Below are 24,840 nucleotides of genomic sequence, written 5' to 3' on the forward strand. Positions count from 1 at the left end.
TCACTGCATCAACAGCAGTGTAAGAAACCCCAGGAAGCCGGCTGTGCCACAAGCTCTGACCTCCTACTGGAGCAGTTATTGGACCCTCTTTTATTTGTTGGCTTGCATGCTGTGGCCCATCCTTCCCTGCACCTAGTCTTGTGCTGAAATATTAGAGAAGGAGGCTGGGCTTGTGGTCAAAGCATTGGGCTGGGGCTCCGGGGATCTGGGTTCAGCTCCTGGCCCTGCCCCAGATTCCCTCTGTGGCCTTGGCAATCACTTAATTGCTGTGTGTCTCAGTTTCCCCATCCGAACAATGGAGATAAACAGTTCCCTTGCCCTGTCTCATCTATTTAAATTATAAACTCCTTGGGTCAGGGGCCCTTAACTGTGTGTGTGCAGTGCCCAGCCCAGGGAGGTCTCTGGGCACAACTGAAGTCCAACTAAATAATCTACCTGGTTCAGTTTTAAGCGCCAGCGAATGTGCCGAGCACATGGGGGAGATTGTCTGCAGTGCACAGTGAACCCAATGGTGGTTTGTGTGTCTCCTGCAGGTAATATTCCATGATGTGGACGTGCTGACAGAACAGCTGTTCCCAGTGGTTGAGGCCATGCAGAAACACTTCAGTGCTGGGTCCGGGGCCTACTACAGCGACTCCATCTTCTTCCTGTCCGTGGCCATGCACCGCATCATGCCCACAGGTGAGTCTTCTGGGCGCGGCAGTGGCCAGGGGCAGCACAGCGGGTTTATCCCAGCACATAAATGTACCCAATGGTCCATGCAATGCAGAGAAGCTGCTGTCACGGGAACAGCAAGCTTGTCCATGTGCTGACAGGCAGGTTTGACCTTGATGAGCTACGAGCCACTGCCCTAGTGCAGCGCACAAGGGCATTCTGGGTAGCCTGGTGTCCAATACTGCATCACTGACGCACACAGGACCGTGTTGGCTGGTGATTTCCAGCTGTGTCCTGGGGCTCCCTGGCCCGTTACATAGGTGTTGCTGGAAGGTGCGATGCTGCAACTGTTATTTCCAGGTGGTGGCTGGGGAGTGCCCAGGGCTAACCTGCAGTGGGGCTAAGCCCTGCAGTCAGACGTTCTTTCCAGCTGTTGACACTGAATAAGGCCTCTCCTCCCAAGGCTCCGGAATATGCTCACACGTTCCCCCAAGAAGGTAATTCCCTGTGATGGGGTCAGAACCTGATTTCTGCTCACTGTTCTTAAGGAGCCTGGTGAAGGCCCAAGTTGTCACGGACTCACAGGTCATGCTCTCCTGGCTCCGTGCAGTCCCTGGGGGGAACCCCCTACAGTGCGACAGCCCTTCTCAGGGGTCCACTCTCTTTTGGGGGTTAAGCCCCTCCGCCTCCTGGATCCGCACCTCTCTGAGCCTCCAGCATGCCTGACTCTCACCGTGGGCCCCCTCAGGGAGTCCACTCGCTCTGGGCCCCCGGGGCCTCCATTCCCAGGGGGAATAATGCCACCCTGATCTCCGGATCAGAGTGACTCTCAGCCAGCGGAACACTGGAGGGTGTATTGAGCGTCTGAACCCAGCACAGGAAACTCTCTGGGCCTCAGGCCTGGCCTCCCTCAGCCCAGCACATCTAGTCTCTCCAGCATCCAGGCGGGCTTTGGCTGCTCATGCTCTTTGGACTGAGCTGTCCCCAAAGCCCCGGGAGGGAGAGCTGGTGAGTTGGAGAGCCTGCATTTAAAAAGCCAGTCCTCAGACACAGACCTTTCCTTCACCCACGGTGGTTTCAAACCAGCCCTGTTGTGGACCAGGCCAGAGGAGCTCTCTGTGCCATGCGGGCCTGAAGCTGTGACTGCCCCAGAAGCTCAGGTTGAAAGGGGTGTGGCTGGCGAAAGGTGCTCGGCGCTTGTGAATGGGACAGCGGCTAGGATGTGGGTGTGTGTTCGGAGTGCCAGTGATTTTGCGGGTTGAGTCAGTGTGTCAGGACGCTGCTGTGTTACGTCTGAGTCTCCTTCGTGCCCCTGAAGCCCACTGAAAGGAACTGAAGTCGAGGATCCAAACAGCCCTGAGCTGCAAAGTAGAACGGAGCAGGAGGCTGCCCTGGCCCTGTCTCTGCTTCCGACAATATCTGAAATTCTCTAGCTGCATTAACTTCCTGCTTTTCCATCCCCGCCCATGCCTGGCGAGCAGATGGGGACACAGCAGGTTTGTGGTAGCTGATGGCCCCTGGCTGGCTGGCTCCGTGTGAGTAGACACTGGGAGCAGAGCAGGGTATTGATTAGTGCGTTCCTTTCCCATCGGAAAGCTCTGTTGATGGATGGTCATTGATTTTGTCTTTATCTGTTCTTATCATGCCTTGCTCTCTGCATTATTGTGGAACCAAGGGACAGCAATAAATCTACAGGAAAACAAAGCAGCCCTGGAAAAGGGGCTTGGCTCAGTTAGCTGCAGCCTTTTCCTTCCTCTGCAGCCTGTGGGTAGTTCTCCTGGGACACATCTTCTCTGTAAGCTCGGCCTGTAACTCGCTGTGTCCCTGCTCTGTCCTCCCTTCCAGCTAAGACTCCTGTTTCTCACAGCAGGGGCCAGACCTGGGAGAGTGGCTGAGTTGTTGACGCATTAAGGAATGTTTGGGTCAGAATTTGATGGTCACAGACCATGTGGGTGTTGTGGGGCCTTCATAGCGTTTTGCATCCCTGATTCAGCAAGGTACCTGCGTGTGAGGAGCCCTCTGGCTTTAGGGGAGCAGTCCGCGCCTTGCAGCTCAGCACACACGTCAGTGTCTTGCTGAGCTGGGCCACTGAGCAGTGTTTGGCTATGGCGGGAAATGCATTGCAGTGGTTAGAACAGGGGGCAGGGAATCAACATTTGCATCGGTGACGGGAAAGCCTGTTAGGTCGTCTAGCCCAACTGCCTGCCAGTGCAGGGTGGCTGGCTCTGGAGCTATGTTCTGGCCAGCCAGTGTTCCCAGTGACAGCGCTCCCAGGACTTCTCATGGGGAAGCTTCATTCTACTAGGGCAGAGTTGAGATGTTCAAAGCTGTCTAAGGGATTTGGACACCCAAATTCCCATGGGATCCCAAATCGCCTGGCAGCAGCTGCTTGTGTGCATGTCCTGGGTCGGGGTGTACACCAGCTGCTGCTGTGGCTTCCCTGCTTTTGTTACTTGCACTGCCTAGATCAAAGCTGGCTCGGGTATGTCTGCTTGTGCTACAGTCATGCTTCTGATTGCAGTGTTGATGTACGTGTCATTAGTGATCGGTTGTAAGCCAGGGACTCTGAAATATGCTCAGGGAAGTTTCTGTTTGGCCATAAAGCCCATTATAGCTGAGTTAACACGAGGGGGTGGCTTGCCTCAGCCCACAGTGTATCTTGCAGCGCCGGCAGTTATATGAGCAGTTGTTATTTTCCAGACAAGAAGGAAATGGAGCAGACTCTGGCATCCTTCCTTTGTTCTTGGGCCGTCCTTTCAAACACAGCCTTCTGGAGGAGGGTCATAGCGTCAGGCAGCAGGGAAGGCAGGAGGGTGACCCAAGACCTTCCTGGTGGAGGTCTGGACCCACTGGCACCATGAGGCATGCAGAATGGTTTGTGGGGGAGGGGGGAATCTCCGGAAGAAAGAGGCTGTCTTGGGTTATTTTGTGATGGGCTTTCTATTCGCTGAACAGTCACCCGGATAAAGTGAATCTATCTAATGCCCAGTGCTGTTAGAGTATCTGGATTGGCCTGGCCAGGCACCCGGTGTGGGGCAGAACAGGACAGTGGGTGGGGGCTGAGTCCAGGAATCTGTCCTTGATGCTTGTTAATTTCCAAAACAGCAAAGACCTGCTTTTCTACAGCCCAGAAGGCTGCTCTCTTGTGTTTCTTCCCACCCTGATTTGTCCTCCTCCATCTGAGAAACAGGTACATCCCACCTACCCTCCGGGAAGCCTCAGTTTGGCTTGGAATGCTGCAATCCCCAACCCCAGAGATGGTTTTCACAGCAGCCTTTGCGTATTTGTTGAAATTCATGGATCAGGACAGCACTGGGGCATTCTGTTGCATGGTGGCTGATTTTGTACCCTGCTGCAGCTGAACTGACTGCAGCCCCCTTTGCTCCCTCGTCCCAGGCGCTGGAGCTGTGCCAGGACTCCGATTGAAAGGTTTCCCTGCTGCAGTGACCGAGTGCCAGGCGGTGTGCTTGGCTCTCCTGGCATGGTTCCTGTAGGAAGGGTAAGGTGCTCTCATTATGGATCATTGGCTGCATGGGATTGTAGACCCTTTGGAATGGATTTTGAATTACTGCCTCTAGTTGCTTCCAGTGCAGCAGGGCTCTGTGGTAATGGTTTCCATTTGTGAATTCTTGTCGCTCTGAAATTGGCTCCTTTCTTTGGCTTGTATCACCGGCTTCCTGTGAAGCTGGCACTTACCCTCCAAGGACAAGGCAGAGCCACTTGAGCCTGCTGGCCTCCACCCAGCTTAAATCCCACCTGCAACCTTTGTGCAGCTTGGCAAACTGCGAGCACCGTCTCCCTCTGCAGAGGCAGTAGTGAAATGCAAAGGGCAATGTCTTGGTGGCCAGACTTGTCAGTCACTTGTCACGTTCCTGAAGCCTGAGTCTCCTTCCTGTGGGCATCTGGGGCAGCTAGCGATGACTGGTCACTTGCCATTAACAAAAGAGAAGGAAAAGCGCAGACTGGAGAACGTCACATCCTTGGAAACCTTGTCAGAGAGGCTCTGAAACATGCAAGTTCTGTCGTCGCCCTGAGCATAATGCGTCTGTCGTGGTATGAGCTGCTGGAGGAGGAGTGGTTAGGTGATGCTGGGGTGGGCAGAGGCATTCCGGGAACAAGGAAAGGTGAGGAACAGACTGCATGTCATGCGCAGAATGGACCAACATGCCAGCGAGCCAGGATAGGAATAAATGGTCAGCTTTCTGAATGGAGAGAGTGGTTTCCCCCAGGGCTCTGTACTGGGCCCAGTCCTTTTTAACATATTCATAAATGATCTGGAAAAAGGGGTAAACAGTGAGGTGGCAACATTTGCAGATGATACAAAATTACTCAAGATAGTTAAGTCCAAAGATGATTGAGAGGAGCTACAAAGGGATCTCACAAACCTGGGTGACTGGGCAACAAAATGGCAGATTAAATTCAATATTGATAAATGCAAAGTAATACACATTGGAAAACATAATCCCAACTATACATATACAATGATGGGGTCTAAATTAGCTGTTACCACTCAAAAAAGATCTTGGAGTCATTGTGGATAGTTCCCTGACAGCATTTGCTGAGCTGTGTAGTGTCAATCAGAAAAGCTACTAGAAAGTTAGGAACCATTAGGAAAGGGATAGATAATAAATCAGAAACTGTCATCATGCATGTATACAAATTTATGGTACCCCCACACCTTGCACACTGTGTGCATATCTGGTTGCTGCATCTCAGAAAAGATATGTAGTAATTGGAAAAGGTACAGAGAAGGGCAACAAAAATTATTATGGGCATGGAACAGCTTCCGTTTAAGGAGAGCTTAATAAAACTGGGACTTTTCAGCTTGGAAAAGAAACAACTAAGGGGAGATATGACAGAGATCTATAAAACCTTGACTGGTGGAGAAAATGAATAAGGAAGTGTTATTTACCCCTTACTTAACACAAGAACCAGGGGTCACCCAATAAAATTAACAGGCAGCAAGTTTAAAACAGACATAAAGAAGTACTTCTTCACATAATGCACAGTCAACCTGAGGAACTTGTTGCCTTGGGATGTTGTGAAGGCCAAAGGTATAACTGGGTTCAAAAAAGAATTAGATAAGTTAATGGAGGATAGGCCCTTCAATGGCTAATAGCCAGGATGGTCAGACATGCAGCCCCATGCTCTGGGTGTCCTTTGCCTCAGTTTGCCAGAAGCTGGGAATGGGCAACGGGGTGGATTATTTGATGATTCCCTGTTGTGTTCTCATTCCCTCTGGGGCACCTGGCATTGGCCACTGTCGGAAAGCAGGATACTGGGCTAAATGGGCCATTGGGCTGACCCAGTCTGGCCATTCATATGTTCCTATGGAGACTGAAGCTCTTTCCTGTTGACACTGTTGTAATGAACTGGCTATCAGGCATGCGCCACTACCCTGTCCTGGGCCGAATCAGAACTGCCAGCTGTGTGTCCCAGGCCGTATATTGCAGAGTGCTAAGGGAGAGTCCGCTTTAGTTCAAATGTTGGGGTTCTTTGGCAGCAGGGGGCTCTGGGGCCTGTTGTTGCTGCCGTGAGGAGAAGCGTGGAAGCTGCAGGTGGCAGACGAGTTTATGACACTGCTCTCGTTGCCTACTCTGGCTGGAGAACGGTGCCGCAGCCTGCTTTAACGAAGTGAGCGGCGTCCCGTATGCAGCTCCTCAGCTCTGCTGGGTCTGAGTGCAAGAGCGAGCAGAGACCAGGGGTTGGGGCATGCTCTCACCGGAGAGGGGCCAGGCTGGTGTAAACAGTGCCCCACCGCCCCTCTCAGGCAAAGGAGCAGAGCTGGTGCTGGCCCCTCTCTGCAGACCAGCACCTGGCTGTCTTTCTGTGCTAGGGAGTCACATGCTCTGTGTCCGGTCCAGAGGGACACGTGAGGGCTGTGTGACCATTAAAACGCAGTTGGCTCCTGGCTCGGAGGCTCACCATGGTGATGGCTTTGAGAGCAGAGGAGTCAGTGGGGCGCTGGGGACCAAGGGTGCCTCCGAAGACCCGGGGCCAGTTGCCAGTGCAGTCTCTTTGCCTGTGCGTGTGCAGTGCCCGGGTGTTGGGAGCAAATGCAGAACCTGGCTTGTTCCGCCGGCCCTGCGTCCCCATGCGGCAGGTGGATAACCTGTTTCCATGTCGAGTAGATGTACTTCTGGCTGGGGAGCCCCAATAGGTTGCTTTGCCTGTGAGAATTATTGGGAGGCCTCTGGGGATGACGCTCCTAAATAGTGCCGCTAGCCTAAGGAGATCCCAGGGCAGGAACAAGCTTCCAGTCCACGACCGTTCAGCCCAAGCAGGAGCCGAGTTGTCGTGGGCTGAAAGCTGCTCCCGCTGGGTGGTGGGGATCCCAGGTGATGGGCCCTGAAGCAGCCAGGTTTCAGCTCCAGCTCTGCAGATTTCCCGCTTGGGCCTGAAGCAGGCAGCATAGGCCAGTCACACAGGCCCAGGGCCCTGGGTTGTTTACGAATTTGAATAATAAAAAACGAGAGCCACGCAGTGCAGGTTGTGGAGCAGGGAGCGGGTCCTGGGGCACCCTGCCAGGCCGGGCCTGGCTTAACACCCAGTGCTCTTCTGTAGCGCTGCTGAGGGGGCGAGGCCTGCCCCTCCTCCTTGTGTCGGCACTGGGGATGCGATACCCCTGGGCCTGAGGGTGCGCGTCTCTCTGCCCGCCAAGGCCCAAGTGTGGATGCACACCCAGAACGAGCAGCGGACACATGAATTGCTGAGGGTTCGTTTGCACTGTGTGAATAACTCTGCCCCACCATGGCAGCTCTGCAATTTGGTCCTCCTGCTCTCCAACACTCTCAGCTAGCATAGCAAGCGGGGGTCGGGAGGAGGGGCCATTCTGATCCGCGCGCAGGCCGGAGAATCCAGCCAGGGATTCCCGTGGCTAAGCTCCAGCCGAGCTGTTAGAAAGGTGCCCACTGCTGATTGAAAGAGCTCACGTGGTGGCGAATCCACCGCAGCCCTTGGGAGTTTGTTCCGGGGCTAAACCCTCTTGTTTCTAGTCAGGCGTTGTCTGGCTTCAGCTTCCCACCGCTGGGTCTCGTTCTGCCTACAGCTGCTGGCAGGAGCAGCCCTCTGCCAGCAGGAATCCCCTCCCCATGGACACTCAGTCACTGGGATCAAGTCACCCCTTAGTCTGCCCTGTGGCGAAGGGTTGGGGGAGACACCTAGCGTGCTGGGGAACGCTGGGACTAAAGTGGCGACCGCCCTCACATTGCTGGGCACTGGAGAGGCCTGAGAATGTGACTCTCTCAGGGGGAAAGACCATGGGCCTGTTGCCCGCCCCCCGGATACAGGCTGAGCTGCCTGGTCCTGTCAGCACTGGGCAGCGCTGGTACTGCTGTCGTGGAGGCTGAGACCATGCCAGCAGCCTCAGGTTTGCACCTCCGAGAGATGTCCAGTGTACTGGGGCATCGCTTCTTTCAAGTGTTCAGCCCTAATCAGCCTGGCCTAGCTACGCCCAAGCCAGGTGCGTCTCATCCCATACGACTGCTGATGTAACTGTGGTGCGGGTGTGCATGTGCACGGTCATTGCACTGCTGATGGAAGGGAGCTCTCTTTTCACACCTGGTGGGGCGTGACTCAGATGGGGTCTGGGCTGAGTCACTTGTAAGCAGCAGGCCAGGAAAGACATTTGCTGGAGCCACTTTTCCATTAAGCTCTTGTTACGGTTTTGGAGGTGTAGGTAGTATGCTGAATGCGAATAGCAGTATTATTATGGTCTGTGTCACTTACACACTGTCCTGGTTTCTTTATTCTATGGCTTGAGATGCTCAGGATGTCCAGCTTGCCCTGTCACAGAGGAGTCTGAAGCTACTTAATGTGAAATGCTTGTTCTCAGCTGACAAGTGTAACCGGGGGTTGCAGTCCTGGCTCTAGAGTCTCATAGAGACCTGTCTGTCTGTCTCTGCCTGTCCGTCTACCCATCCATCTGTCAGGGCCTCCCAGGGGCTGACTTGGTGCCCAGTATTTTTAAAAAGACGTTTGACAGTTCAACGAGTTTAACTTTGTTTCAGAAGCTGCTAGTGAAGTTGATTGATGCTTCGTTCTCAGCACGGTCAGATTTACTGCCTCAGGTGTCTGCATTATGTGTGCAGTGCCTGTGGTGATTGACAGGGCGGGCCAGGCCTCCAGGCTCACTCCCTGTGTTGTAATTGAAATCAATATATTTGAAAACGTAGAAAACATCCAAAAATATTTAAATAAATGGAATTTCGTTATTGTGTAACAGTGCGATTAATCGCGATTAATTTTTTCAATTGCTTGAGAGCACTAGTTTTAAGTGTAGACAAGCCCTTACATTTCTCACTTCAGTGGAGTTAATCTGATTTAAACGGGTGGAGGATCTGGGCCACTGTATGCAGTAGTGTGACTTGCGTAACTCTTAGACTCTGATTTGGGCTCATATACCGTTTTTCAATGCAATGGTCGATTTTGTGCTGGGGAGACTTGCCCGGCGAGAGAGTGTGGGAAGTTGTGAGCATTGAGGATATTGCCAAGTTAAGGATGGTGTCAAGGTGAAATAGTGCCTCTCCAGGGGTGTGCAAAGCTTCCTGCTTGCAAAGGGCACTTTGAGCAGGGGATTGGACTAGATGACCTCCTGAGGTCTCTTCCAACCCTAATCTTCTATGATTCTATGTCCTTACCCCACCTGGAGTGAGAAGGGATGGGTTCCCTGAAGGTGGACGCAGTAGAGGATACCATCCCAGTCACTCCTTTGCTGTCTGACTGACTCTGCCAGCAGGGGACAATTAGTGCTGATTGTGGTGCTGGTTTGACATCGCAGGTGCTTGTCCAGGAGAACCTGACTTGAGGCACCAAATTCAGTTCTTCACAAGCTAACACCTTTTGGTCACCTTTGACCTGACCCAGATTCAAAATGGCTGATGTAAAGCTGAAGGACTCTGTCACCCATTTCTCATCCCCTGGACCACGCGGTCACCCCCCAGAGTCTCTGCGTTGGTGGCCAAGGATTGGTGACAACGGAGGCACCGAAGCCTGTTGTGAGCTCAGATCCGTTACCCAGGAGAGAGAAGGAGTGCGCCTGTGCGGGGCCGGTGATGTGAGTAGAATTCAAGGGCCTAAGGAGCCAGAGCTTCACTTGTAACGAGTCTGAATAAGAATCATAGTCTGTGAGGTTCAACTGAGGTGTGATTATTGCTAATTGAATATTTTTACCAGCGTGTGGTGAGCTGATGTCAGCGGGCGTCATGAGCAGCTGGTCTGTCACTCAGGAGAAGGCACTGTGCTCTAGTGGGGTAGGCCCAGCTTTGAAACTTCGCCCTGTTTGTTTGGTTGTTATTTATCTGTTCCATTCAGAGTATGCTGAGTCAGGAGAGGAAAAGGAATCAAGGGGGTGCTCCTCAGGAATATGAGGGACTGTAAACATCTGATCCAAATACATGGCACCTGAAGGTTATGAATGTGTATCTGGCCGTTGTGTTCTGCGTCAGACAGCTCTTTAGTTTATAGCCTCTGATTACACTGGAGGATTGGCATCTTTTTGCTTTGAGGGAATCTCTGAAAGGTCACGGGTGGGCAGTCGTGCCCTGTGGAGTCAGAGAGATTTCGTAGAATTTGGGTGAAGGTGGCATTCAGTAACCTGGAGGCAGCAGGCTCTTGCTTGGCCAATAAGAACAGCTGGCAGGCTTATGAAGACGCGTAGGGTGCGTTTGCACCACAGCTGGGCACGTGCTTCCCAGCGCAGGCAGACAGACGCGCTAGCCCAGAGCGAGCTCACGTGCTAAAAGCAGCAGTGTGGCGGTGGCAGCTTGGGCTACCTGGACGGGCGGCTGGTACTCGGCAGTGCAGACGTGCCCAGTACAGGCCCCATTCGAGCAGTGGGAGAGGCAGGCCTTGCAGACATTCTGTACCTGCTAAACAAACTGACAGGAAGAAAGACGCCCTGGCAATAGAGGAAAAAACCAGCCCAGACTGCAAAGTGCCCTCAGGCCTTAAGGTTCCCGAGATGAGAGGGAGGTTGGCTCTGGCACAGGGCTTTGCATCTTTTTACTAAGGGGATTCATCCACCGCATTGTGTCTTTGTCCCAGCACTGCAATCCTAATCCCGGCCTGATGCAGCAGGGAGGCCCCAGGGACCGGGGCTGGACAGCGAGCGCTCCTGTGCCAGAGGGCTGGCCAGACATTACAACCTGGCACACAGGGTCCCAGTGCCACTGGGTTTTGGGCCAGCCACCCCTCTGTCGGAGTGGCACTGCGAACCTGTGCGCTAGGTCAGGGCTGGCGTTAGATTCATTGGGGCCCAGGGCAGAAACTAACGCGTCAAAGCCCAAGCCCCTCCACCCAGGGCAGAAGCCGAAGCCCGCTCATGTAATTTAGCTTCACAGAGCCCCCGTGGCATGGGGCCCTGGGTAACTGCCCTGCTTGCGGCCCCCTAATGCTGGCCCTGCACCAGGTCACAGCACCCAGAACAGAGAGCTGGCCCCAGCCCTCTGGGACAGGATCTGCCTCTGTGGGATGTGGGCAGGGAGGGCTCGCTCCCCCCAACCCTCTGTCCGTGTGGCCTCCTCTCTGCACCAGGCCCTCGACTCATCTATAACATTCTCACCAAGTGTTTGGGAAACATGGTGTTACCTGCCACCAAGCCACACCCGAGACAAAGGTGAGGTTCTTCTCCTTAAACACCTGTCTGTGATGTGTGGAGATAAATAAAAATAAACAACATTGGGAGCGACTAATCATTGGAACAAACTCTCCAGGGAAGTGGTGGATTCTCCATCTCTTGGTGTCTTCAGACCCAGACTGGAGCCTTTCTGGAAGATGTTGGGCTCAGACCGGGGGTGGCCTGGTGCCATATAGGTCGTACTAGGGGATGTAATGGTCTCCTCGGGGATTAAGTTCTCTGACTCTGTGATGGCTCTGGCACATTTTCTGATCATACGAGGCTTTAAGCATTGCTCCTCACATGGTGATGTTTGACCTGGCTGTTAATTCCAAACCCACAGACTGCTTGGGATTGGCTGCAGCTTGTGTTAGTAGCTGACCCCTCAGAAAGTCACTGTCCAGCCCTGTGGCTGCCTCACAAGTGTATCTGGTAGTCCCAGCCTTGGCTGGCCAGTCTCTGTCAATGACAACGTACACTTCTCTCACAGAGCACAGCCCTTGAGGGCAGTGGCCTGGGGAGAGAGAGACTGGAGCAAGCCGTGAGCTGTTCCATGTCTTTCGCACATCCCATTCCTGCCCCACCTGCTGGTGAATGGCTTCCTGCCGGCGGACCTGAGGGGCTGTGTTGCATCCCAGGGAACCCGTGCAGCCCCCTGGGTAATGTGATCCTTCAGCCTCGTAGGCGTGATGTGGAGGGCTCCCTGTAGATTGCGGACCATGGGAACAGGTCACCGAGTTCCAGGCTTCAAGAAAACGTTCAGCTTAGCTCAGAAGACAGGAAAATTTAGTGGGATCCAGGAGGCATATTTTAAGATGAGGTGGTAAGAAAACAGCCTGTTATTAGACATAGCATGCATTCAAAGAAGACTGTCCTCTGCTGGTATATTTTTGGGAACACAGGCCTGTCCTCTTTTGCAAGTGTGTAGCTTGTTCAGGTGGGACTCAGGTGTGTGCACAGGCAGGTAGGAGTCAGAGCTGTTCAGGCTGTTTGGAGCGTTCACTTCTGTAACAGAAGCTTGGCCCAGCTCAGTCCAGGAATCTCTGCCTGCATCAATACAAGGCCATTGCTGACGCCAGACATTGGCACTACCAGTGATCAGTGTATCAGTTACGTTTTCATCTCTAAATAGACTTGGGCCAAAATTTTCAACCCTGGGAGCCTGAAGTGGGACAGCTAATACAAGTCCTGCTTGTCCGCAGCGCTGAGCTCCCCTAACTCCTGGAGAAGGCACTGGGAGCTGGAGGGTCTCAGCACCTTTAAATAACAGACCATTTATTTCCTACTGCCCACTGGTTTTTGTTCCTTGTAACTTCCTCGTGGGCTTTCACTGATGATTGAAACCTGGTCACCCATGTGGGCTGTTTGGGCTGGGTCATGGGTGCCTTATTCCTGTGTCACATGCTGTACAAATAAAGACACAAATATCAGAAGTTGGTTAAAGGGAAACTTGCATTGTTAATTGGGTCAATAATCAATCTTCTTTTCCTTTTATCAATGTACAGAGTAATTCTTGGTGTTCTTGTAAAATCAGAGAGGATTCAGTGCTCTGTTACAATTAATAAAAGGTATTTACAGAGTGTCTCTCAGCCCTTTGCAAATGACTAACCCTCACAACCGTCGTCCGAATTGAGGGTACGTCCACACGGCAATTAGACACCTGTGGCTGGCCCAGGCCAGCTGCCTTGGGCTCACGGGGCTTGGGCTAAGGGGCTGATTAATGACGGTGTAGTCATTGGGGCACAAGCTGGAGCCCAAGCTCAAGCCCCAGGACCCTGTGAGGTGAGAGGGTCCCAGAGCTCATGCTGCAGCCCAGACCCCAGCATCTACATGGCCATTACACAGCCCCTTAGCTCGAGCCCCACGAGTGCAAGTCAGCTGGCACTGGCCAGCAACAGGTGTCTAACTGCTGTGTAGACGTACCCTGAGAGAAACTGAGGCCAATGGGAGAGCTGGGAGTAAAACCCAGGTATCCAGACTTCATACTTTGTTCCAACAGCTACTCACGGGCCGATCGGGCCAGATTGTCTGAACGCTGCTGCCATGACACAGCCACATGCATTGTGAGGTGAGCGAGCGCCATTTTCAATGGCAAGGTAACAATGGATTGTTATACAAAACAGTAACGGGTGGGTTGGGGTGACGAACTTTAAGAAATGTCGTTGCAGCATCTGTGGAGGAGAAGGGCAGCTGGAAGCACCCAAAGTGAACTCCCATGAGGCAGTGCAACAGCATGTCAGAACTGCAGTACTTTGTTGTTGATTTTTGGCTGAAAACACAACATTTTCCACAGGAGAAACCCCCCCCCCCCCCCGTTTTCTGTCTGGTTCTAATCGCAGCAGCATGGCTTTGTGATCAGGCGTTTCAAGGGCAACAAACTGAGGTGCTTTAAGATTTCTAAACAAGCTGGAGCTGTTAACAAAACTGGAGGAAAATAACTGCTCCAGCAGGGAATAATCTTCGCCTAGACTCACACCAGCCCTTTAACAAGAATCTAGGACAAGGAAAGTGAAGACAGTTCCCTTCCAGTGCCAGCAGCCCAGTGGGACACAGGCTGATTGCTTCTTCCCAGGAACCGTCCTTCCCCCGAAACAGTGACATTGGCATCTGGAAGGAAGGCTGGAGTTTCTAAATGACACTCTGGGTAGGGAAATCCGGTCATTCGTATCAGGGCTGTGGATTGTCAGGCTTGCTCCCTAGTATGAATTTCTAGGATGTACAGTGCACACACAGTGAGTGTATGACAGGTCATGGACTGCAGGGTTTGCTTTGCCCACACATCTGCCAGCTTACATGCGTGCCTGGGGGAATCCCTCGGGTGCCTTGCACTGGCTGTAATATGGCACTTTCAGAGGCACCCAGACTGAACCAACACCAACTGGAGCAGTAACCTTGAAACTAAGCAGGAATGTGTAAAATAGCCATCTCCTCCCCAGAGTGACCTTCCATTTTCTCCAGTGCTTGGCAGATCCACTGAGCAAGTGCAAACCTCCCACAAACCAGTCGTCCTGGCTCGAGAGCGAGCTGCAGGAAATCCTGCTGCTGTTGTTGGTTAGAGCCTGGCTTGAAGCAAGAGCCACCCCGCAGAGCTTGGAATCTGAATCAGCTGGCGCTCAGGCCCACCTACACGACAGCTGCCGTCTGGCCATAGCGTCCAGGGCTGGTTGAAAAATCTCCATCAACACTGTTTTTCGACAGAAAATTGGGTTTTTGACAAAACAACTTTTCATGCACAGTGTGTGCTTTCCACAGAAATGTTTTAGGCCAAAATGTTTTAGGCTGAAAACCTAAAGTGCCACCCATGGTGCCTCATGGAAGTTGTGATTTGGGTATCTCATGCCCCCCTCCCCTCTATGGACTGGGCTCCCCAGCTGGACTACATCTCCCATGATGCATTGCAGCCATGCGCCCTCACCCAAGACGGGCTGGGTTGTGGCACATCATGGGAGGTGTCATTTGGGAAGGGCCTTGACTCTTAAAGGCAGAGGGGTTGGAACAATTTTTTATAGTGGGGGTGCTGGGAGCCATTGAACCAAACTGTAAACCCACTTCAAGCCAGGGGATGTGGCAGCACCTGTAGTTCCAGCACCTATGCTTAGAGGAGAATGGGCCCCGGGGCACCTGATCTATGGCTGCCATGAAATTATCTTTGAAAACTCGTGGCGAACGGGGGAAGTCCCGGATGACTGGAAAAAGGCTAATGTAGTGCCCATCTTTAAAAAAGGGAAGAAGGAGGATCCTGGGAACTACAGGCCGGTCAGCCTCACCTCAGTCCCTGGAAAAATCATGGAGCAGGTCCTCAAAGAATCAATCCTGAAGCACTTAGAGGAGAGGAAAGTGATCAGGAACAGTCAGCATGGATTCACCAAGGGAAGGTCATGCCTGACTAATCTAATCGCCTTTTATGATGAGATTACTGGTTCTGTGGATGAAGGGAAAGCAGTGGATGTATTGTTTCTTGACTTTAGCAAAGCTTTTGACACGGTCTCCCACAGCATTCTTGTCAGCAAGTTAAGGAAGTATGGGCTGGATGAATGCACTATAAGGTGGGTAGAAAGCTGGCTAGATTGTCGGGCTCAACGGGTAGTGATCAATGGCTCCATGTCTAGTTGGCAGCCGGTGTCAAGTGGAGTGCCCCAGGGGTCGGTCCTGGGGCCCGTTTTGTTCAATATCTTCATAAATGATCTGGAGGATGGTGTGGATTGCACTCTCAGCAAATTTGCGGATGATACTAAACTGGGAGGAGTGGTAGATACGCTGGAGGGGAGGGATAGGATACAGCAGGACCTAGACAAATTGGAGGATTGGGCCAAAAGAAATCTAATGAGGTTCAATAAGGATAAGTGCAGGGTCCTGCACTTAGGATGGAAGAATCCAATGCACCGCTACAGACTAGGGACCGAATGGCTCGGCAGCAGTTCTGCGGAAAAGGACCTAGGGGTGACAGTGGACGAGAAGCTGGATATGAGTCAGCAGTGTGCCCTTGTTGCCAAGAAGGCCAATGGCATTTTGGGATGTATAAGTAGGGGCATAGCGAGCAGATCGAGGGACGTGATCGTTCCCCTCTATTCGACACTGGTGAGGCCTCATCTGGAGTACTGTGTCCAGTTTTGGGCCCCACACTACAGGAAGGATGTGGATAAATTGGAAAGAGTACAACGAAGGGCAACGAAAATGATTAGGGGTCTAGAGCACATGACTTATGAGGAGAGGCTGAGGGAGCTGGGATTGTTTAGTCTGCAGAAGAGAAGAATGAGGGGGGATTTGATAGCTGCTTTCAACTACCTGAAAGGGGGTTTCAAAGAGGATGGCTCTAGACTGTTCTCAATGGTAGCAGATGACAGAACGAGGAGTAATGGTCTCAAGTTGCAATGGGGGAGGTTTAGATTGGATATTAGGAAAAACTTTTTCACTAAGAGGGTGGTGAAACACTGGAATGCGTTACCTAGGGAGGTGGTAGAATCTCCTTCCTTAGAGGTTTTTAAGGTCAGGCTTGACAAAGCCCTGGCTGGGATGATTTGACTGGGACTTGGTCCTGCTTTGAGCAGGGGGTTGGACTAGATGACCTTCTGGGGTCCCTTCCAACCCTGATATTCTATGATTCTATGATTCTATGAGGCACTGAAGCAGCATTTCAGAATCAAAATATTTCACTTTTCGGCCAAGGGATTTTGGTTTCCGTGGGGTAAACCTCACATTTTCCTACCAGCTGGTCTGTACTTTGATTGTGCTGAAGTCTTGCCCTTCTTTAGCAAATAAAATAGTACATTAATGACCAAAACCACCAGGGAGACCCTGCAGAGAGGGCGAGTGTGTGTGTGTGTATGTCTGTGCACACACATGCACCTGGGTGTAACACAGGCAGGCCAAGAGCTGTGGAGACCAGAAGTGGGAAAAGCTGCTGCTCTTGTCTGTGTTGAACCTGCTGCTCCAGGGGTGAGCAGAGGCCTTCGGTGCCCGGGGCTGTCCATCTGGCATCTCCCATGAGCACTCTCACTCTGTCGCTCACACTCTGGTGAACAAGCAGACTCAGTGCGTGCCGCACACATTCAGTAGGGCCGCTGTGACAGGGATGATATTGTTGTTGTTTGAATTTAATGGGAGAGGCATGTTCAGGACGGTCCCATGGACGGTGCTTAGCCTAAAACACCTGTTTCCCCTAAAGAACCATCATCTCAGTCAGTCGTGACCCACAGCCCCCCAGGGGTAGTGTCAGTTTGTGTTATTTCCGTGAGCTGCCCCTTGCTGTAGCACTGACACTGATTATTTTCGGTGTCCTAGATCTGTCAAAGCAAGCCAGGCATGTGCTGTTATTTCACCTGCTGCGGAACGACAGGGTCTTGGCATCTGCCCTGCCAGTGCTGTTATGCAGATACACGTCCTGGGGGAGGCTTTCTTCTAGCATTTGTAACAGTGACTATTGATTGTGATCATGGTAAGTGGGATGGGTTGGAGAGAAGTTAAACAGAAACCGGTGCCAGCCAATGGCTTTGGGGCGGCACTGATTCTCTCTGTGCCTTCGGCCACTCTTCCTGTGCTTAAAGGATCATCGCAGCATAAAGACGACTTGGGAGTGCATTGTACGGTGCCTGCTCTGGTATTTACGCACCAGGTTGACAGTGAGATGTGACATGGATGGCTGTGCAGGGCCGGCTGCACTGTGGAGTCTTGCCGGCCATCTTCTAAGGGTTTGCGAGTTTAGAAGAAGATGAAATGAGGATAGTATTTGTCTGTGGTACCATTATCCCTCCCTAACTGCCTTCAGTAGCTAGTTAAGGCATGAGCTCGTTTACTTTTGGTGGACGTATGAAAGAGGAGACAAATCCCAATGAACTTTGGACTCAAACGAAAACGATTATGCTTAAAACCACCCGAGCACTCATTCCACAAAGTCAGTGTCAAGCCACACCGTGGTTAACTGAGAAGGTGTTTGAGCTGCAGAAAAAGGAGACAAAGTGAAAGAGCCTGGCGTGGAGATGGACGAATGTAGGAGAGAATATAAGGAACCAAGTAGACAGATTCAAAGATAGATTAGTTGAGAAAAGGGTGAATATATATAAGGGCAAAATGTATGGAATGTGAGACTTATAAAACAAGTAATAATAGAAATGGTATGGTCACAGTGGTCAGACTTCTTATCGAAAGGTTCCCCTGCGATCAGACATAATCAAAGATCATGATGGCAGAGTCCTCACTGGGGGTGATGATACTAAACGTAGGTGGATCAGGAGCCGCCAGTCCTGAGAAAGGAAGTGAAGCATGCTATTGTGCGGATGAAACCCGGGAAAGCATCAGGGGTAGACAGTGTGCCTGCAGGATTGTTAAAAGGGATTGGCCAGTGCGGTACTGATCTTGTGTTGAAAATGTGTAGTGATGTATGGATGACTAGAAATTGGCTGGCGGATTGGACACAGGGAATTTTTCAGCCCTTTCCAAAGAAGAGAAATGTAGGAGAGTAGTAACTGTTGAACCATCTCCCTGATATTGTTCACAAGCAAAGTTCTGCGCCCCATAATCCAGGATTGCAGGAAATGAAGAACCGAAGCAGAACTAACACTACAGGAAGCTGGTTTAAGAAAAGGCTGAGGCATGTGTGACCAAACCACGGGTCTCTGTCCCACCCTTGATGACTCGCTCCTTAGGGTGGAGTTCAAGATGTGGGAAGTCCCCATATGGCTTCATCCTGAGAGGCCACGCACTCACCGCTGCCTCTAGCGCTGGAATCCAGCAAGGGCTGCCGGTCCTCGGTCCTCGGCACTGCTCAGGATCTGCCCCTGGGGGCGGAAGAGGGGGGTTTGTGAGCAGACAAGCAGCCAGATAGGAAAAGTTAATTCTCTGCATCTTACCCCGCTTCACTCAGGTTGACTGGGAGCAGGCGAGGGATCGTGTCGCTCAGCAATGCGGGAGCGCATCAGGAACACAGCCTTGTGCCAGTGCACAGATGTGCAGTGGAGGAGCGTTGTGGCGCATGGTGTGGCTGGCTGAATAACAGACAGCTCCCGAATCTTGCACGGCACTTCAGAGGGGCTGGCGACAGGCTGGAGGAGCCCTCCTGGGGAGCGCTATGAACAGGCACCGGCCTGACCTTCGTGCCCTCCTCCCACTGGGCTGTGACCCAGCCTGTGTCACTGCAGCCCCAGCACTTCCTAGCCACATAGGGAGGGGGTGTCCCAGCGTTCCCTGCGGTGTCTCGGGTTCTGCCTGTGCTAAGCAGCATCCAGAGCTTTACTTCCAACCCGTGCGCTGGAGGCTGGGACCGACGTGTCCGAGGAGCCAGAAAGGATTAATCGGTCAGTGGTTGCTGGGCACCAGTGTTCCCTCTAGTGTTTTATGTCCATGTGCGGAATGAATTTTATGATGTGCACCAATATGGAGGTGACGTGTGACACATCATCTTCATATGGGGGCACATCACAAAATTCGTGTGGTGGGGGTGGAGCTGAGGGGTTCGGTGTGTGGGAGGGGGCTCAGGGCTGGGCAAAGGATTGGGGTGCAGCAGGGTGAGAGCTCTGGCTGGGGTGAAGGGTCTAGGATGGGGCCGGGAATGAGGGGTTTGGGGTGTGGGAGGGGGCTCAGGGCTGGGCAGAGGGTTGGGGTGCAGGAGGGTGAGAGCTCTGGCTTGGGGTGAAGGGTCTAGGATGGGGCCGGGAATGAGGAGTTTGGGTGTGGGAGGGGGGGGCTCAGGGCTGGGCAGAGGGTTGGGGTGTGGGGGGGTGGGGCCAGGGATGAGGGCTTTGGGGATGCAGGTTGTCCCGGGACTGCAGCGGGGAGAGAGGACTTCCTCCCCCCCCCCGCCCTCTCACCGCAGCAGCTCAGGGCCGGGGGAGAGGCGCCTCTCCCTGTCGGCAAGGCCAGTGGGGTTGAGCTAGGCCAAGGGAGGGCTCCTCTCCCCACTGCAGCAGGTCCGTGCTGCAGGAGAGGCATCTCTTCCCGCCACAGGCCTGAGCCCCTGCGTGGGGCTTAACAGGCAGCTGCGCAGCCGCGCGGCTTAGAGCAAAGTTATCTGGGGGCCCGAGGAGGGACAAGTGGGCGAGCGCTGGGTAGGGCAGATTGGCCAGTTGGTACCTGTGGCATCACCCCTGCACCGTCCCTGGCTGCGGGGAGTTGGAAGCAGCCTGCTGCTCGGGTTCCAGTGATGCCCACAGGCCTGGGCACAGGGGTGCTGGGTGAGGGTCGGAGGGCACGGGCCCCTCTTGCCTTTGTCCTGTCATTTGGTGGCAGTAACGGGCAGGTCTGGGTGTCTCTGTGATCACTCTGGCTGGTGGAACCGGACACGTGTGCGGACATGTGTGCATGCACGCACACGCACATGCATGCACGCGCACACACACACACACACGCACACACACATCCAGCTGAGTGCCGGAGGAACCTGTAGAGAGGGGTGGACAAGGGAGAATCGTTGCTCCCAATCCCTGTGGGAGATGTGGTTGGCACCAGGGGCCCTGATGTGGTGGGACATCCAGTGAGCATCACCCCAGCTCTGAATGGGGTTGAAATAACTGTGTGTTTACCCTTGTGGGGCCACATCCCCTCTCAGCCAGGGCTAAAATGCTGGGAGAAACCAGGACTTGGAACAAGGGAATTGGCTGGGCGACGCTTATAATTAAGGCTTGAAAAATGTACCAGCCACTGACGAGCCCAGGCCTAACCCTGCTAGCCAGGGGGACGAGGACGCGGGCACCCCCCTGGGTCTGTCACGTGGAGTCCTGACTGAGACGGGGCCCAATTGTACAGGGTGCTGCACAGCCCTGGGCCGGGCAAACAGGCCTTGCTGCAGGGGAGGGGAAGCGTGGCTTTGCATTGCCCCAGAAAAGCCCAGGAAACTTGTGTGACACAGAGGGCAGCTTGCCTCCCGCTTCCCTCTTGCTCTGGGAGGAGGGGAGGTGCCTGCTGCCCGAGGACTGGCCTAGCTGGGGAGGGTGCCCTGCATTGCCTGGCCAATGCCTAGGCACAAGCAAAGGGGAGGGTGCAGCACTGTCCCACGGTCGCTGGGTCCTGGGCATGAAGCAGATCCGGCCCTGGGCCAGGGCAAGTGCTCCCATTTGACCAGGTAAGAGGCTGGGGCAGCACCTGTGGGCTATGAAGGACCAGGTGGATTCTGAGCATGAACGAGCTGGTGACTCAGCGTGGCCTGAGAGTCAGGGAAAGAGGCAGGGGAGAGCTGCCAGGATCAGAAGGCAGGTCCTGGAGGCAGGTGAGCAGTAAGGGGGGTTTGCTGGGTGACTTCTCCAAGCCAGAGAGCCAGGGCCGGGGGGCTGAGGACAGGAGCAGCAGCCGAGCTGCTCTCTATTTAAGCCAGAGCCAAAACCCAAGGGCTCCGTTTCTCATATGCCGGCATCCGAGATCAGTGCTCAGGTGCTGTAAACAGCGGTTGGCACTATCGAGGGGGGCAGGGTGTTGTAAACTGCCCTCCAGATGTCGAGTTGGACACTTCCAGCACGAGTTACTGCCTGCAGCGCTGCCCCACAGTCACAGCTGGGGGAGGAAACCAGCTGGGAGAGGAAACCAGGTGCCCAGCTGTGTCAGCTGCGGAGGACTCGGAGCAGCCTGTTGAGGCTGATCCAGGATCTACAGTCAGGAGGGCGGGGAGGCAGATGCAGCCATGGACTCCTGAATTTACGTAGTGTGTTAGAAGCGCTCTCCCACCGATGCTTCCCCCCGGTAAGGCTGTCGTCGTCTGCTCCCTGGAGGCCGTGCATGGTAGAGGGTCAGTAGTACGGCTCCCCCGGGCGCGTGGGCTGCCATAGCAAAGGGGAGTTGAGAGCTCAGCCGGCAGCAGGGAGATTCCTGCCCTGAGTACCAGCAAAACTCTGAGTTGCCCCGCGTTTTGTTTCCTGTCTAAAAACGGGGCGTCAGTCAGGCAGAGCTGAAATTGGTGTCGTCTGTCCCAGCTCTCCCGGCAGGTTTGCCAGTAATGGTGTCTCATTGAAGGCCTGGCGGATCAGTGTGCACTGGCACGCACGGACTGGAAATGGACGTACAATTCCAGCAGCCACTAGCAACACAAGCAATACCAGATTCTGATCCCTGTCAACAAGCTGAAGGTGTCGCTACGCACCCGGCCCGCAGAGCACCGTTCAGGCGGAGCAAACACCAGGGCCGATACAGACGGGGTTCAAGTGTTCGTCGTAAGTGGAGAGGCTGAAGGGAAGGCAGCAGTGGAGGAGTTTGTCTGATGGAGTTTCCACCCCAGAGGAACCGTGAGAGGACCTGGGGAGCAAGGGCCTGGGGGAGTAGCAGGGGTGGTCTCCTGTCAGACAGGCTCTGGTGGTTCCCACTGGGAAAAGCCTGGTTGTGCTTCCGCTGGATGAGCTGGGTGACTGCCTGGCAGAGGAACAGAAGAGGACCGCCAAGGAGCCTAGGTGTGGCAAAAGGCATATGTGGGGCGCCGAGGGATGGGATTTTAATGACTTCTTGCAGTGGGGTGGTAAATGGGCTATGTGTTGGGACTTAGGTTTTGGACAGTTTGCTCAGTGGTTTTGAAAGGAGATGCACAATCGTATCAAAAGCGCCTGGTGGAGAGTCCTTTGGTTTTCTGAGGGGGAAACTGAGGCAGACCCCCATGTCATGCTGTGGCCTTCCACAAGAGGGTCAGGTTTTCAGGCAATGCTGAGCACTCAGGCCCCTCTCAAGTGAGGCACCCAAGTCACTCATCAGCTCTGTTGTGCCGTCTGTCTGTGCCAAGTGTGCCCTGCATGCCCGACCGGCAGAGCCTTGGCCAGCTGGTGCCCCACGGGTCGGAGCTGGATGTCAGTTTGGAGAGCAGATCCACTCAGCGTGACCTCACACACCGTACACGCGAGGGCACACCTCATGGAGGCTGCCATTTTGGACGGCCTAAGGCATGCAAGTGCGGAATTGCATGCCTTGCTAACCCTGTCACACCAGGCCACTGCTCCTCCGGGCTGTTGCTCCCAGCCTCGCCCTGTGACGGTCCCGCAGCCTGCTCTGAGCTGCTCGCTGCCTGTCGCTGGGAAATAACAGAGCCATGTGGAAGCTGCTGTGCAAGTGCAGAAGCAGCCAAGTGCAGGGGCTGTTGATGGTTTGTCATCAGTGGCTGGCATGCATCCTAACTGCTTAATTAGCTGATGGGCTGCAATCGCTTTGCAGGAGCGGCTGTTCTGCTGTGTCAGGGGCATGATGGGGTTGTGGCCTCTGCTTACTGACATCATTAAGGAGATTGAGTTCTGCCTCTGGGGAGCATCCTTCCGCGCCTCTGGCCACCTCTCCTGCTGCAGGTATTTCCCTGGCAGTCTGACAGATGCCTCTGGCTGGGTCAAGAGCATGCTGGAGCTTCTGCTCATTGGACAACTGGTGTGAACGGACTGCTCTGGACTGTCTGCAGAACAGGTGGACCGACGTGGGTCTGGTGTGAACGGACTGCTCTGGACTGTCTGCATAACAGGCGGACGGAGGGGGGCTGGTGTGAACTGACTGCTCTGGACTGTTCGCAGAACAGGTGGACAGAGGGGGGCTGGTGTGAACGGACTGCTCTGGACTGTCTGCATAACAGGTGGACGGAGGGGCTGGTGTGAACGGACAGCTCTGGACTGTCTGCAGAACAGGTGGACGGAGGGGCTGGTGTGAACTGACTGCTCTGGACTGTCTGCAGAACAGGTGGACGGAGGGGCTGGTGTGAACAGACAGCTCTGGACTGTCTGCAGAACAGGCGGACGGAGGGACGGCTGGTGTGAACGGACAGCTCTGGACTGTCTGCGGAACAGGTGGACGGAGGGGCGGCTGGTGTGAACGGACTGCTCTGGATTGTCTCCAGAACAGGTGGACGGGGGGCTGGTTTTCTTCAGTTGACTTTAAAACTTCCTGTGGGTAAAGAGAGAAAACCAGCATCTCCCGCCTGGGTGCAGGGCTGAGGGTGGGGAGCCACCTTAGCTTCTGCCCCTAGCAATGAGAGGGAGATTGGGAGCACTGTGCATGGAGTGCCCACAGTGCAGCTGCTAGGATCAGGTCACTCTGGAATTGCCTGGGCAAGCCCATGTCTTGCCCCGTGGCGCACGCTGCAAGTCCTGTCTCTTTCCAGGGGTGAGGGTGAAGTGGCACATACCCAGCAGTGTACCCCTGGCTAATCCAAGTCTGGGGTGGAGCTCAGGTCCCATTGCAGACATCATTCCCCGCCAGACTCATGTAGCCAGCACCTGTTCTGAGCATGGGCTGGAGGGACAGGTGGATGGGCAAACACCATTCGTTTCTGGGTGTCACTGTAGCAGAACGATAGAGCTGAGCGGTGTATGGATGAGGGCGCTGTAGGAGTGGGCACCAATAAGAGAAGATGGATGTTGTGCCATCGTGCGCGGCTGGATGAGTGGCTAAAAGGGCGGGTTGCAAGAAACCCCCAAGGGCCAAATTGTGAGATTCGGAGAGCAAGCCGGGCCTTGGCCCAGTGCACAACTGGCACGAGAGTCTGTAGCAGTGGGGAGTGCGGGTGCATCTCCTTCAGTGTGCCCCAGAGACCTGCTGGTCTGTGTGGGGAGGGGGCATTGCATCCCCTGCCCTGCCTGACAGCCGAAAGGAGGGACAACTTCCCTGCACGCCCAGCTGCTTGGGAAGACTTGTAGCTCACCATGTATCATCCCCAGGGATCTGCACAGCCCCCTGCTCTGGCCAGCGGCAGAGGGCCCCAACTTGACCCTAAGGATGGAGCTGGCTTGCTTGGCATAGCCCAAGAGGGTGTCAGTGTGGGGCTGCTGGGGGCATGCTGGGAGGGAGCTGCATTTCACACCAGGCCTGGGAGTGGAGCGTCTCGGGACCGTAATGGGCTTTTCCAGGGGTCTCCTTCTCCAGGCGAGTGCAGCTCAGCTGTGCCACCTGGGCTTTAGCAGGGCTCAGGTGGCCACAGGACGCAGCCACTGGGGCTGGAGCGGGACATTTCCATGCGTGTTTGGGGCTTGCAGCTGCCTTGCAAAAGGATAGTTTTCAAAAGGCACATGTGTTGTGGGGGATGCCAGGAGTGTGCAGTTCCCTGACCATGGTGCAGTGTTCTGAGATCTCAGGCCAGCTGTCCCATGGTGTGCCGTTCATGCTGGCTGCAGAGCTTGTGAACTGTGTCACGT

The 24,840-nt window shown here is 54.1% G+C and overlaps 1 protein-coding gene across 1 annotated transcript in view; it reads left to right on the forward strand.

Annotated features, from left to right (window-relative positions):
• Positions 1–24,840, forward strand: part of XXYLT1 (xyloside xylosyltransferase 1) — a 59,490-nt gene that overhangs the window by 16,567 nt on the left and 18,083 nt on the right. The window contains 1 exon segment of the mRNA XM_043492584.1: positions 534–681. Within this exon segment, the coding sequence (XP_043348519.1) occupies positions 534–681 (148 nt within the window).

The sequence above is a fragment of the Dermochelys coriacea genome, chromosome 9, assembly GCF_009764565.3.
Source record: "Dermochelys coriacea isolate rDerCor1 chromosome 9, rDerCor1.pri.v4, whole genome shotgun sequence".
In the NCBI taxonomy this organism is placed as follows: domain Eukaryota; kingdom Metazoa; phylum Chordata; order Testudines; family Dermochelyidae; genus Dermochelys; species Dermochelys coriacea.